Source organism: Oryctolagus cuniculus, chromosome 12, assembly GCF_051225735.1.
Source record: "Oryctolagus cuniculus isolate XC-2025 breed Fujian yellow rabbit chromosome 12, ASM5122573v1, whole genome shotgun sequence".
Classification (NCBI taxonomy): domain Eukaryota; kingdom Metazoa; phylum Chordata; class Mammalia; order Lagomorpha; family Leporidae; genus Oryctolagus; species Oryctolagus cuniculus.
The window spans coordinates 77,480,725-77,496,460 of NC_142878.1; the positions used below are offsets into that span (position 1 = coordinate 77,480,725).

The window sequence follows — 15,736 nt, forward strand, 5'->3', positions numbered from 1 at the left end:
GAGATGCTTTAAAGGAACTTGAAAACTTGATCAAAGGAAAATAACAATCTACCAACAGACCCCAGATGAGTCACAGACCACTTTCATATCACAACAGTTTCTGTAGAAAACACCAAACTCTTACTGCTGCCCAATTAAAAAAAAAAAAAACAAAAACAAAAACAAAAAAAAACACCATGAGCTTTGTGGACCAATGAGAGAAGATTGGCTATTCAACCCCAATTTCTTAAGATTCAATAATTTTAATTCTTGGAGTTAAGATTTTGAACAATAGCTATTCAACTTGCTCTGTGCACAGCAAAATGAACTATTCTACCACCTCAATGTCAGTGATTGGCTTGCTGCACATTCACCAAGTGGACCTAGGTGTTGGGGGGCGCTCTGTAACAATATCAATAGATTACACTCACCCTTCTTTCTCTTGGATAATGTGAGACTACCCAGTGCCACACAGTGACATGTAGGATGGAAGTACTAGCATTAGAGTACATCAGCTGCCACCAAGTCCATCTGACACCAACATGACTAGTAATTGTCAAACAAGTGTGCGTAGTATATATATAGGTAAATGGGAGATGATTCACTTCCCAGGGGGGATGGTGAGGGATGCCGGGAGATTTCATCTTACTAATTAACCTACCACCTAAAACTTACGAACCATTTCTTTCTGGAATTTTCCACATAATATTTTCAGACTAGTTGACCAAGGATAACTGAAGCCCCTGAAGATAAACCTGCAGGTAGGAAAAGGGTACTAAAACAGAAAAAGCGGTCTCCTGACATTATGGAACACAAAAGTAAAATTAACTATAATATTAGATATAACAGGGGTATAGAGTACATTAGGCACCAGGCCAGGAAAGCATAAACATCGTTCCAAAATGGCAATTCTAATAGGTGTGGCTACTCCACCCTGATAGCAGTTGCCTTCACTCAACACTGTTAGAAAATTACTACTTTCTCAATTCTACTTTCAAGGGTTGTGTGACATTAAGTGGTCAATTTTAAATACTATGCTTGATGTGATTAAGCAGTAAGCTCACAGTATTTGTGAGAAAAACAAAAATGTACTTTGAGAGTCTACTAAGTGTTTCTACCCAGGAAAACTCAGCACAGTGTTCAGACGCTGTTGAATACATAAGTGTGATTGCTAAATCATTCCTTACCCCTGTGGTCCTTCAATCGTCCCCTTAGAAAACACCCACCGTCAGGATGTACAAGTGGGAAACCCCAGCAGAGCAATGTGGGAAAGGGGGAAAGCTTAAATGCCATATATTTTGTTAGCTGCTACTCATTTTAAAATAGGATAGAATTCTTCCTCCATAACTTGCCTGTTATAATAAAAATCGTTCTGTTCCACCATGTAGTTCTCTCAAGTTCTATAACAAGACAATTAAAGCCATTAAATTATCTTAGTGGAGACTCAGCTGAATAACAACTCCTGGTAAGTATTTTGAAAAGTTCTCAGAAATGACAAATAGGTTAAATCAAACAATTTATCATTTGGGATTACTTAGGGCATAAAGTACCCACTGCTACATTCTTCTGTAAGGTAATGCTTGTAAGACCACCTACAGAAGTTTTAAACATAAACCCAGGTACCGAGTAGGCTCCAATCCTTAAGAATTGGAAACATTTTCTGTTACTAAGAGGTCTGTTCTCATTAATGTTGGTTTTAACAAGAGTGTTTTCAAAAGTCTCATTTTAAAAAAAAAACTTGTGATACAGATTTTGATTATATTTTAGAATGGAGGGAATTTTCTTTTTTTTTTTAACTTTTATTTAATGAATATAAATTACCAAAGTACAGCTTATATACAATGGCTTCCCCCCCATAACATCCCTCCCATCCGCAACCCTCCCTTTTCCCACTCCCTCTCCCCTTCCATTCAAATCAAGATTCATTTTCGTTTCTCTTTATATACAGAAGATCAGTTTAGCATACATTAAGTACAGATTTCAACAGTTTGCTACCACACAGAAACAAAGTGAAAAATACTGTTTGAGTACTAGTTATAGCATTAAATCTCAATGTACAGCACACTAAGGACAGAGATCCTACATAAGGAGTAAGTGCACAGTGACTCCTGTTGTTGACTTAACAAATTGACACTCTTGTTTATGGCATCAGTAATCAACAGAGGCTCTTGTCATGAGCTGTCAAGGCTATGGAAGCCCCCTGAGTTCACTGACTCTGATAATTTTTAGACAAGGCCATGGTCAAAGTGGAAGTTCTCTCCTCCCTTCAGAGAAAGGTACCTCCTTCTTTGATGGCCTGTTCTTTCCACTGGGATCTCACTCACAGAGATCTTTCATTTAGGTTTTTTTTTTTTTTTTTTTTTTTTTTTTTCCCCAGAGTGTCTTGGCTTTCCATGCCTGAAATACTCTCATGGGCTTTTCAGCTGGATCTGCATGCCTTAAGGGCTGATTCTGAGGCCAGAGTGCTGTTTAGGACATCTGCCATTCTATGAGTCTGCTGTGTATCTCACTTCCCATGTTGGATCGTTCTCTCCCTTTTTGATTCTATCAGCTAGTATTTGCAGACACTATTCTTGTTTATATGATCCCTTTGGTTCTTAGTCCGATCATTACGATCAATTGTGAACAGAAATTGATCACTGGGACTAGTGAGATGGCATTGGTACATGCCACCTGGATGGGATTGAATTCGAATCCCCTCGTATGTTTCTAACTCTACCGTTTGAGGTAAGTCAGCTTGAGCATGTCCTGAATTGCACATCTCTTCCCTCTTATTCCCACTCTTATATTTAACAGCGATCACTTTTCAGTTAAGTTTCAGCACTTAAGAAGAATTGTGTATTGATTACAGTATTCAATCAAAAGTATTAAGTAGAACAAACAAAAAATACTAAGAGGGATAACATATTAAGTTGCTCATCAACATTCAGGGTGAGGGCTGATCAAGTCACCGTTTCTCCTAGTGTTCATTTCACTTTAACAGGTTTCCTTTTTGGTGCTCAGTTAGTTGTCACCTATCAGGGAGAACAAGTGGTATTTGTCCCTTTGGGACTGGCTTATTTCACTCAGCATAATGTTTTCCAAATTCCTAACAGGGATCACTTTTCAGTTAAATTTAAACACCTAAGAATAATTGTGTGTTAATTACAGAGTTCAACCAATGGTACTAGAACAAAAAAAAATACTAAAATGGATAAAGTATTACATTGTACATCAACCATCAGGACAAGAGCTGATCAAGTCACTGTTTCTCATAGTGTCCATTTCACTTCAACAGGTTTTCCCTTTTGTGCTCAGTTAGTTGTCGCCGATCAGGGAGAACATATGATATTTGTCCCTTTGGGACTGGCTTAATTCACTCAGCATGATGTTTTCCAAATTCCTCCATCCTGTTGCAAATGACCGGGTTTCGTTGTTTTTGACTGCTGTATAGTATTCGATAGAGTACATGTTCCATAATTTCTTTATCCAGTCTACTGTTGATGGGCATTTGGGTTGGTTCCAGGTCTTAGCTATTGTGAATTGAGATGCAATAAACATTAATGTGCAGACAGCTTGTTTGCCAATTTCATTTCCTTTGGGTAAATTCCAAGGAGTGGGATGGCTGGGTTGAATGGTAGGGTTATATTCAGGTTTCTGAGGAATCTCCAGACTGACTTCCATAGTGGCTTAACCAATTTGCATTCCCACCAACAGTGGGTTAGTGTCCCTTTTTCCCCACATCCTCTCCAGCATCTATTGTTGGTAGATTTCTGAATGTGAGCCATTCTAACTGGGGTGAGGTGAAACCTCATTGTGGTTTTGATTTGCATTTCCCTGATTGCTAGGGACCTTGAACATTTTTTCATGTGCCTGTTGGCCATTTGGATTTGCTCTTTTGAAAAATGTCTATTGAGGTCCTTGGCCCATATCTTAAGTGGGTTGTTTGTTTTGATGTTGTGGAGTTTCTTGATCTCATTGTAGATTCTGGTTATCAACCCTTTATCAGTTGCATAGTTTGCAAATATATTTTCCCATTCTGTCGGGTGCCTCTTCGCTTTCCTGACTGTTTCTTTTGAAGTACAGAAACTTCTCAATTTGATGCAATCCCAAATGTTAATTTTGGCTTTGACTGCCTATGCTTCTGGGGTGTTTTTCAAGAAGTTATTGCCGGTACCTATATCTTGCAGGGTTTTTCCAATGCTCTCTAATAATTTGATGGTGTCAGGTCGTAGATTTAAGTCTTCTTAATCAATGTTTAAGGGCTCTTAAAACCCTGACATCCATACTGTGTTAAACTAAATATTTTAATGAAGAAACAACTCAAAAGTTGTTAGATACAGATAAGCATAAAATTCACAGGGATTTCTTTGCATAATTTTATATGTAAGTATGAATTTTCAGGTGACTTAGGATTTAAACAATCATAAGTATTATAATAAACATGTATCCATATATTGGAAGACATGCAATAGTTTATATTTTTAAACAACTCTTTAAGCCTTAAACAATGCTGCCAGCTATGTGGTTTTCTTTCCTTGAAATAAGGGACTGGCATTGTGGCAAAGTAGGTTAAGATGTAGCCTGTGATGCCAGCATCCCATATGAGCATTGGTTCAAGTCCTAGCTGCTCCAGTTCCTTGCCTGGGAAACAGTGGAAAACGGTTCAAGCACTTGGGCCTCTGCTACCAACATGGGAGACCCAGATGGAGTTCCAGGCATCTGGCCCAGCCCACTGTGGCATGAACCAGCAGATGGAAAACCTCTTTTTATCTCTGCCTTTAAAATAAAAATAAAACAAACTTTTATCTTAAAAACCTGAAATGAGTCAAGAATTAACCATTAGAGCATTTACTTTGCACGTTTCATCAAGAAAAACTTCCTCCGTTAAAGTTGTAAAGAATATTCCCAAGGGTAAACAGCAGGGGCCCACTGTGTGGATGAAGTGAAAGGTAGTCCAAGGCAACCTAGACAAGTGTTGGATGAAGACCTGGCTCACAGTAAAAGGAAATGCAACCGGGAGGCCATGCACAAGAGAGTAGAGAGAAGAATCTACCTTGTACACAGGTGTGAGAAATTTTTTTCAAAACCCTGACTATGCCACTCCTGACTAAAAACTTAAGAGAATTCTCAGCAGCTCCAATGTAATGTCTAAGCTCTTTCAAATGATATACAAGGTGCTGGCTTTCTCTCTAATATTACCTCTGTACTGAACTCTGCAATTTCTAGCAAGTCAGATGTTAGGCAAATTAAGGTTTGACTCAGTTCCATTTTCTGCATCTCATTTGTGTGCATGCCATGTCCTCTGTTCCCTTAGAGTACAGGATACATTCCACATCAACCACCAAGAAACTCCTTAAGCAGTTGTAAAGTAGTGAGTGTATATATTTACATCATCCTCATAACATTCTCAAGTGGATTCATGAAACCTAGGAATACTAGAAAAAGATTCAAAAGATTTCTCTTAAAATTATGAGCAATATAGGAACTAAATGGCATACCCAAATTAAAATTTTCTAAGCAAGGGCAGGCACTGTGGCGTAGAAGGTTAATCCTCTGCCTGCAGCACCAGCATCCCACAGAGGCTCTAGTTCTAGTCCCAGCTGCTCCTCTTCTGATCTGGCTCTCTGCTATTATCTGGGAAAGCAGTAGAAAATGGCCCAAGTGCATGGGAGACCTGAAAGAAACCCTTGGCTCAAGATCAGCTCAGCTCTGGCTGTTGCAGCCATTTGGGGAGTGAACCAGTGGGTAGAATATCTCTTTCTCTCCCTCTCTGTAACTCTGTCTTTCAAATAAATAAATAAAATAATTAAAACATTTATCTGCTGTATATGTATTGAATTTCAAGTTTTGCCTGTAGCTGCCTTGGCAGAATCAGACCAAATGATTTTGCTCAATCTCCAGACATATCCTACCTCCAATGAACCATGTACAAAGGCATGGACAGAATATGAGAGAATAGAATGAATAGGAAACTAATCTCCCTAGGAAAAACATAAGGGGAGTACGAAGCTACTAGAGCGATAGAAGAGACTGTCTGCTGCCAAGGACTGTTTAAAGGAAATTGACTTACATTTGCATGATTTAGCCAGAAAAATGTGAATCCATAGGACAGAGACTAAAACAAGTGCCTGAGCTGGCTCCCCATCTCCTTCCCGTCTCTTGCCAAGACTTGCTGTGGGAGTACAGAGGAGACCGCTGATACTGTGACACAGGTGATCCTATGATAGTGGAAAGATTGGAAAATGGTAGAAAATGAATTTGGATTAAATACAGAATAACAATGACATGGACATATGCTCTATTTTTTAGAGGTATAAGCTAAGAAAATCAGCTAAGGCAGGCAATAAGAAATGATTTTATACTTGCAAACCTCAAAACAATTAAGTGAAAATCATTCCTTCACAACTTGAATCAATTGTCTTGATTAACATTAAAGAAGTGCAAAATCACTAGCCTCCCTATTACAATTTAAAATGAGAACAGTTCAATTTAAAACAGCAAAATAAAATAGCTAGGAATAAACTTTATAAACTGATACCTCTGTGGGAAAACATACAATGTAGTTTAAGTAAAATAAGATGACTAGAATAATGAGAAGATACACACTCACGCATAATGATGTTTCAGTCACTAATAGACTGCAAATATGATGGTGTTCCCCAAAAATATATTTCCTAGTGCTGGTGTAGCTATCTAAGCTGTTGTAAGTGAACTCTATGATGTTCATATAACAAAAAAATTACCTACTAGTGCATTTCTTACAACATATAACCATCATTAAGCAATGTATAACTATTCTGCTCTAGAATAGGAAGAAGCCATGTCACCAATTCAGGGATAAATGAAAGGATCTCATTGTGCCAATATATAATCATCAACTCCATGAGCCTCACTCTACTGCATCGACACCTTCCTTACTGAGCAGACTTTGGAGCCTTGATACCTTCCACATTAAATATTTAATCACACATCTGTTCAGAGCCTCTCTCCTCTCTCCAAAGTGCAGGAGGAGGGTGTGCTCGTCTCTCATGAATGCCCTTCTCTTGGAGGTGGTCTCTGTGTTGTTGGAGAGATAGGAAAAGACAAACGAGTGGTCACCTGAACTAGTAGAGAAGGCCATCATCTGTTCGGTCGGGTGGTAATGACTGCTGTAGTTCATTACCTTTGCCAAAGTGGAAGTACGCAGACTTGCCTCATCTGAAACTTACTTCCGTAAGACTCTGCTGGTGTTGACAGACTTGCAACACTGAAGACTTAGCTCCTGGCTCCTCTTGAGTCACCCCAGTTCCAGTATGCTTCATTCCTCTGAGGGAGCTGTCTCTTTGTCCCAGCTTGACAATCGGCAACAAGACGCTCTTCTGTCCTCAACTCTGGCACATCGAGCCCGTTCAGGACTCACCTCCCTTATCTCTCAAGAGCTATGAACATTACAATGTGGCCTGGTATATTCTGTGGCTGGTTTTCACCCACATACCCTTATTCAGGTCATACTGGCTCTAAGTAGGCAATCTGTCCACAATGAAATGACCATCTTGCTAGTATTTTCAGAATTGAGAATTTCTTAGATTTTTCTTAGCATTTCCTTCTCCCAAAGAAAAATTTTGCTTCTCCCTCCCAGTGGAGTTTAGGATAACTTTTGTTATATAGGGGCGTGAGACCCGTGTGATGGTCTGGTTCTTTGCATCATGTCTGAATGAAATATCCTGACCTAAATCCCACTGATTGTCTCAAGTTAACATTTCTCAGGATCTTTTGTTTTCAACATTATTATCCAGTGTATGAAAAGTTTTCTTAAATTATATTCAAATTTGAAAAATTACATTACAAATAGACTTGTATATGTGAAAAGTAATGATTTACTATGAATTGTAATAGCAAGGAATGGGAAATTAGCAAAATATGCTAAAATCATGTTATATCCATCTAACAGACAACAAACCAAAGATTACTCTAAATAAGAACTTTTAAACAGCTAAAGGATTCATTTTCGATCAAGTATCAACTGAGTCTTTGTGTACACCAGGACATTCCAAGCCATAGAAAAACAATGTGGAGACAGCTATATATTTAAATGAACTGTACTTCATAACATATTTTGGGTGAAAAATAATAGAATGTTACTTCAGTTTGTTTAAGGAAAATTGTGTATGGACATAGATGATACATGAATAAATGTGTTTGTGCTAAGAGGCTGGAGTTAACCTCGTTTGACAAATATAAATACTGAGGCTTAAAAATATATCACTTGGAATCCTAGAACCATGATTAGCATAATTATGATTTGAATTCATGTATATCTGACCCCAGATCACAAGCTTTTTCCAATACAACTTATTTAATGTTTGGCTAACCTCAACAGCATACAGGTGGCTACATGTTTTTATGCAATCAGTAGATGTCATACGTGTGTCTGTTAGAGAACTTACCATACCATTTTACAACAGTCTGCTTTATGTTGTAACCTCCTGCTGTGTGAACTTCCTGAGGGCAGGTGCCCTACTGGGTCCACTCAGTGACTCCACTGCCCTCCAGAGAGCACATGACACAAAGGTTCTTCAAGCAATGAAAAGAAGTAATGCATCAGCAATAAACAGGGCTTTATAGGCCTAGTAAGGAAACCCCAGGTTCTTGTAACAGAAATAATTGTGACAGGATGTCTTAGGATTGCTGCAGACAATATCAAAGTTCAACTCAGTGGGCCAAGTAAGATTAAACTCAAGTCCCAAACACTGAATAGCAAGAGTTAGAAAACAGTCATCAGCACCTACTATGAACTATTAAAAGGAAGGACTGTTCACTCCCACTAACACATCTGAGTCCCTTACGTAAACAATGTGGCTGTCCATCATTAAGCAGTCTGAGAGATCAGGGCAATAAACTTCTGCTTCCTTGCAGGTCGCTCCTCCAAAGACGTAGTGGGCCAGATATCTGTTCATGTGGACATCACTGCCACCCCGGGAACTGGAGAGCATAAAGTCACTGTAAAAGGTATATTTCAGATCCATGTTCATCAGACAGCCTACCCCACTTTAAACCTCTACAGCATCCATCATGTGAAGAATCTACTTTTTCTTAGATTTTTTAAATGTATTAAGTTGCTTCAGGGTATGCTGAGAATTGTTGCATGAAAGCAGACCTTTTAAAACTGAAAAAAATACTACAGATGATTGCCTATGATATTTACAGTATCTAAATGCTTTACGTGAGTAATTGCATTCCCTAAGTGTATATATTGAACATCAGTACTATTATTAGCTCTGTATCTTATTGATCACACTCTTAAATTCCAAGTCAGTGTTACTGTTCACATAATCTACCTACTTATTTTTTTTCCTAAGTGATTTTTAAATGAGTGGCTCAAAGCAGGGATCATTTCACAGATGCATCTAAGGGTTAACATTTGGTTTGATATATACATTTCTATTTTTATATTATAAACTTAGTCTCTTTAAGTGATAGCCATTTTGAGCAGAGCCATGGCTTCCCAGGTTATTTTGCATGTTGTACCTTTGTTTTACAAAAAATAATTGCTGTACTATTGTATTACATATATCTAGATAAGGAATAGTATATAGCTGTACTATATATATTACATATATCTAGATATGCCTATCAACCATGCTTCAGATTTCAGCATTTTTTTAGATTTTTACTGTGAAAAATACCATGTTTTTACCTAAGGAAGAAAACCAGTAGCTTTTCATTAATAAAACACATCATTTGAATACAGCTCACCTTTTGCTATACAGGTACCACATAGCTCAGAGTTGAAAGCTCTCAGCAAGGAACATTCCAGAGTGGAAATTGTTTTCTGGAAAGACATTTTCTTGTCAATGAGGTTAGGGTGCTATCAAACCGCAGCTAAGGTTTCATAAATCAACTAGAAAATAAAAATTTATTCTGTGGACCAAATGGAGAACGCAGTTTCTGTACTCTGAGTTTTCTGCTGAAATGTCCTGGTTCCGTCTCTTTTTGCTTTTCAGTGATTGCTATCAACGACCTACACTGGCAGACCACAGCGATGTTTCGGCCCTTTGTGGAAGTTTTCCTACTGGGACCCAACCTCGGAGACAAGAAGCGGAAACAAGGCACAAAGACGAAAAGCAACACGTGGTCACCCAAGTACAACGAGACGTTCCAGTTGTAAGTCACAGTCCCAGCCGCCCCGTGAGCTCAGTCCAGGACTGAGACAGCTACAGGGTGAAGCTACCTTTGCATGGCAGGTCCACAGCGAGGGAAGAAGGCCGTGTTGCCGTTTTCCGGTGTTGCGTGTTTGTTCAGTGCCTGCAGCGCACCAGGCAGTGTTACAGGGGTGGGGCACAAATGTTAAGAGGTCTCTGCCCTCGAGGAAGTTACTTTCTAAAGATCTGATCAATATATGATAGACAAAATCGCAAATACATAAAAAAGGGCTGTAAGGTAATAAATCCTATACAGAGATGGATGTGTCGTTACTAGTGGCTTCGATCGAGTGAGCGAGACAGCGATTTTAAAAATCGAAAGCTAAGAAAATAAACATCCATTTGTGCAGGGAGGAGGACTGGGAGCATTTCAGGGCAAGCGAAACAGCTGGTGCGAGGACTCTAAGGGAGGCACAGGGGGATTGTGGGTAAGGGAGTGCAATGAAATGGGTTTGGAGAGGCGATGAGGGTGTAAATGCCCCATCACACGGGGATTTGACATTTGAAGCTCAGAAAGAGACCCCAAAGGAGTTTCCAGGGAGGGATGCTTAGAGCTGACTTAGATTTGTGGAACTAAATGACCTAGAAGTGCAGATAAGGGGTCCCCAGGACAGAGCCCCCAGGGATTTTCCACACATTCACCCAAAATCTGTTACTCTGTGTTTGTGCTATGCTCTTCAGAGATCTTTTAGAATTCTTGACTTTGTTACTACTCACAAATAGTTCACTATCCTATTACATGAATCAAGACTTTTAAAACTATCAAAGTCTTTGCTAATATACTTGTTTCTAACTGCCTACCTCTCCAAATTACACTGAAACATTGATCCAATTAAATGATCTTAATTTTTGGTTTAGAGTCCTAGAGAAAGAGACATCTTCCATCTACTCATTCACTCACCAGATACCTGCACCGGCCAGGGCTGGCCCAAGCCGAAGTCCATGGTCCATGTGGGTACAGAGGCTCCAACATTAGGGTCATCCTCCCTTGATGTGCTTCTCACAGGCCATTAGCAGGGAGCTGGATCAGAAATAGAGCAGCTGGTACATGAACTGGCACCCATACGGGATGCTGGCATCACTGGCAGCGGCTTTACCTGCTACACAGAGGCCAGCCCCTTCTAAAGGTTCTTAAACTTACTTTGATCACCTAAAAATTACACAAAACACAGTGAGCTCCCAATACCACTATTCTTGAAAAGGCTGGCTTTTTTATGAATTTTAATTCACTAGAAGATCTGGCTTCCTATCATGCTACCATTTTCCTTCACATTATTGCAAATTTTCTCTAAATTAAAAGCACCTTACTGTCTCTTAGAAACTAAAGTTGCAGTCTGAAAAAAATGTGTCATGGAAAGGTATTTGGAAGCCTGTAACACAAAGGAATAGATGTGCATTCATTAGGAATTCAAGAATATCTGAGGACGAATTAGAATAAGGGACAGAGGAAGATTAGTTCTCACGGGTCACCACTCAGCTTCCTTCATTATGTTCAGTTCGATGCTGACAAGTTGTCTTAGGTTGTTAGCAGTAGAGGCCATCCCCCACTGTACGTGACAGATTTGACTGTTGCCATAGGAAAGAACTGGCACTAAGGCCCCAGAGTCTGCTGCATCTGACCGGCTCTGGAGCTTTGTATCCAGTTTAGCATCTTGTGAACGGTGCTTCATACTCTGTGCGGTATTCCCCTGCGAAAAGGCTCCTAGGTAGAATACCCTAGCCAGGTATCTGTGCTAAAAAAGAGATGGTAGTTACCGATGCTAAATTGGCATAGAAATTCTTACAAGAGGGAGCTCTCACTTGGCATAACCCCATAACCCCAGCAACCCCACTATACCCACAATCTTGATATCAATGGGAAATTCAGCCTCTAACAATTAAGTACAGCATAATATTTTAATTCTCATTGTTGCTAATATGCTTAACATCAAGGCAGTAAAGCATACTTTTCTCTGTCTAGGCAAAAAAGAGTTTCAAGTTAGATTTCCTAGTCTCATGGATATTAAGAGAAATCTAAGTAAAATTTATAGGATATTTACATCAGGGTTAAAAATAGAATGCTACTCTATTTGAAAACAAAGTATGTTCAGCACTGTATGCAGTTCTCAGCAGTATTTTAGAAGCTTCTTGATTTCCAGAAGGAAATACTTCTTTCTCATGATTTGAATGTTTAACCCCTACAGCACCCTGGGTAATGAAAACCGTCCCGGGGCCTATGAACTGCATCTCTCGGTTAAGGATTACTGCTTTGCCCGAGAAGACCGAGTTATCGGCATGACCGTCATTCAGTTACAGAACATAGCAGAAAAGGGAAGCTACGGGGCATGGTACCCTCTTTTGAGAAGCATCTCTATGGACGAAACTGGTTTGACTATCCTTAGAATTCTCTCTCAGAGGACCAGCGACGATGTGGCTAAGGAATTTGTAAGACTTAAATCCGAAACCCGATCAGCCGAAGAGAGCTCTTGAAATGAGTACAGCAAGATACCATCTTTGAGGATGCATAAACTGTGACTATTTGACTACTGCATGCGTGTGCAAATACACAGGAATGTTTATTTCACTACGTTTCAATGTTTGCCCATATTAAAGTACACTGTGTACAAGGCATGTGGAAAATCTATTGAACTTTTCTACCAGTTCTGGTCCTGGGGAAATCGATATTCCATGAAGTGCCAAAATCATGATGTCAAGTAAAATACCAACACTATGTTTTTAACATTCCTTTCATTTCATTGACAAATCTCCCATCCGTTAGACATACGACACAGTCTTCTGAATTTGTCCACTAGCTGTCTTTGTTAGATTAATTCATATTGCCCATAGAGCGGAAAGAATTGATTTACCCAAGTTTTCTTTTATTTAGACTTACCTCATGGTAGACATCTTACAAATACCTTTTTCTACCATAACTAGAAATGCAGTGACTTCTAGAAAGTATTTGTAATTTTATAGTTGCAGATATATTGTGATGATTTTTGCATACAAATTAAAATAGAAAAGGCGGGAAATATTTTATGCTTATCAGTTTCCAACCTTTCTGAAATATCACTGTGAAAAAATGCTGTCAAAGCAAACTTATACAAAGCAATGCTAAATAGAGTTTGTTAACAATGTTTGATATATTGACAAAACTTTGTTCTTTAACGCTGCCAAGGTCACATCACATTTGTATCAAAGGTAAGTTGATGCATTTGCCATATAGCGTTAAGTCTGAGCTTTAAAATATTTCATTCTTTGAAAGTCACAGGGGAAAAGAGATAGGTTTGTTTCTTTAAATAACCTATGGTAAGTACCTAGATGGTTAGAATTTTCCCCTCTAACAGTTATGACTATCTCCGTATTTACTCTATAATCAGGCAGATGTTTCTTTTTTAAGATATTCGATGATTTATACTGAATGCAGCATTAGTATATATTGCACCAAAACCAAATGTTTATTTAGTGAAAAAAATGTAAAATAAAATCTGAAGAAATTGCTTACAATTTTGTAACTTGTTATCAGCCCAAAACATTAAATGCAACAGGAAAATACAGCTTAGTACATAAAAATATACCTACAATGGTTTTTAAGTAGAAGATAGTTTATGAATATCTGCATTTTTATGGTTTGACTTTCTAGTCTATACCTAAGTATTTGGCTGTAGAACCGTACTTTGTAATCGTAACTTAAGGTCATAACTGTTAGTGGACTACCTATATTTGCAGATAAGAACCTGTTACAATTATTAAATTTTGTGAACAAGCTGGTCTGATGTGATAAGAATGGGAGTGATTGGTGACAGGACTCAGAATGCTTCTGCAACTGGGAGCGAAAACACAGACCAGTGACATTGGCTAATTCATATTAAATTGTGATACAGTTGCTTTGTTAATGACTTCTCCAAATGCATAGTGCAATGTGATCCTCTGGCATTTGATTTAATAAATGGATATATATGGAGCACATGGAAACCTTTTTTGTATCTTCTTTCTATTCATTCATGCAAAACGACTTCATTGTTTCAGCACAGAAACTGCAGGCCCTTGTTTACTGTAGATAGCACTCTTCACACTGTTGAGACCTGAATGTTATTAAAATTAATTCAACAGGTGTGTCTGTGAGAAGAACTAATGTGTAAGGTTTTATTAATTAATTGAAGGCTCCAGGCTAGATTTACTGTGATTTTATAGAACACCGACTTGAGCTGTTGAAGAGCACATTAATGTCGTGAAACATCTTACATTCGTATGAATTGCAGTTCAAGTTCACATTGTCACTGAAAAGAAATTTCAAGCTAAGGAGTTTTACCCAGGACACACTTACTGAATCTACATATTCTTTTCAAAATATATACATTATATATAAAATGCTAATAGTGGCAGGGTGAATTAAACCTACTTATTACCATCATAAAGTAGAGGTGCTAGTTTTAAAATGGTTCTAAATTCTGCAGACTTTTCTCCGAAGAAATAAATTTTGATTGTCTTCAGAACAAAACTTCATGTATTTACTTACCAAATTAGACGACATTCTAAGGTTTACAGTGTTCTGTCAACTCCAATGCCCATTAAGGTGTGTGGCGACTTCTTCAGAATCGTCTAGATAGAAAGAATATAAAAAGGAAAAGCTGTATTATTCATTAAAAGTTCTTAAAAACACAGATATAAATCAATTTTGGCCAAAACAAAGTATTTCAAGCCACAGTGAAACATTTACTATTCAAAGGCATTCTGATGAATTATTATTAAAGGAAATGATTAGACATTCCCATCACAATCTACTCTAAAATTCATCCCTTTGTCAAATAACTTAAATATTGAAGTTACCTGAAATTGGGCACATTCATAAATGATAAACTTAATGTCTTTCATTTGTTTTTGTTAAGAAAAAACACTTGAAGCAAGGTTTATTTTCTTCTTTGGTAATCTCAGTTTCACAAAGACATGTCATCTTACTAATATAGCAATTTTAATCTCAGTACTCAAATAATTTAATCATTGTTTTTCCAGACACAGGGAATATTCTCAGCAAATGTCAGATTCCCTCTTCACTGGGCACACAGGGAAGGGACTGCATTCCCATGGTCTAACATCTGCTCTTTTCCATCAAGTCCTCTCTTGATGGATGTAGCTGGCCCCTTTATTCTCTTAATCCTGCATCAGGCATCTCTGGTTTGGGCTACTCGTGTTCGGGCTACTAGAATCACACATTATATATAATTCAATTTTCCTATCTTTTCCTTGTTGTAATAATTTTGAAATCAAAATACATGTAATAACCATTCGGCATACTGTTTAGTGATTTCCTTCTGTCTTAATAGCATATAATAAAATGGCTTGTCTTGCAATGAATGAGAATCAATAAATATATTAATAAAGGAACATTTACAAAGGTATAAAAAGCTATTACTTGTTAGGCATTTTCCAGTTATGTACATTTAATTAGCATATACTGAAATATACTCCAATATACATCTCTATGTGTTGGAAAATGCACTCATGGATAACCTGCAGCAATCAGTAGACCAAATAATTACATCATCTCCCAGAATTCAATCATACTACTACTTTCAAGACAAACATCCTGGCAGCACTAAGCTATCGGAGCCTGT

At 38.1% G+C, this 15,736-nt stretch overlaps 1 protein-coding gene across 1 annotated transcript in view; it reads left to right on the top strand.

The window, feature by feature from the left end:
- The window catches only part of UNC13C (unc-13 homolog C), a 645,143-nt gene extending 631,047 nt beyond the window's left edge, over positions 1-14,096 (top strand). Inside the window, exons 30-32 of the mRNA XM_017348010.4 lie at positions 8,857-8,949; positions 9,945-10,104; positions 12,326-14,096. Coding sequence (XP_017203499.3) covers positions 8,857-8,949; positions 9,945-10,104; positions 12,326-12,611 — 539 coding nt within the window. The 3' untranslated portion in view covers positions 12,612-14,096. The remainder of the gene's footprint in view (positions 1-8,856; positions 8,950-9,944; positions 10,105-12,325) is intronic.
- Positions 14,097-15,736: the final 1,640 nt, after the last annotated feature.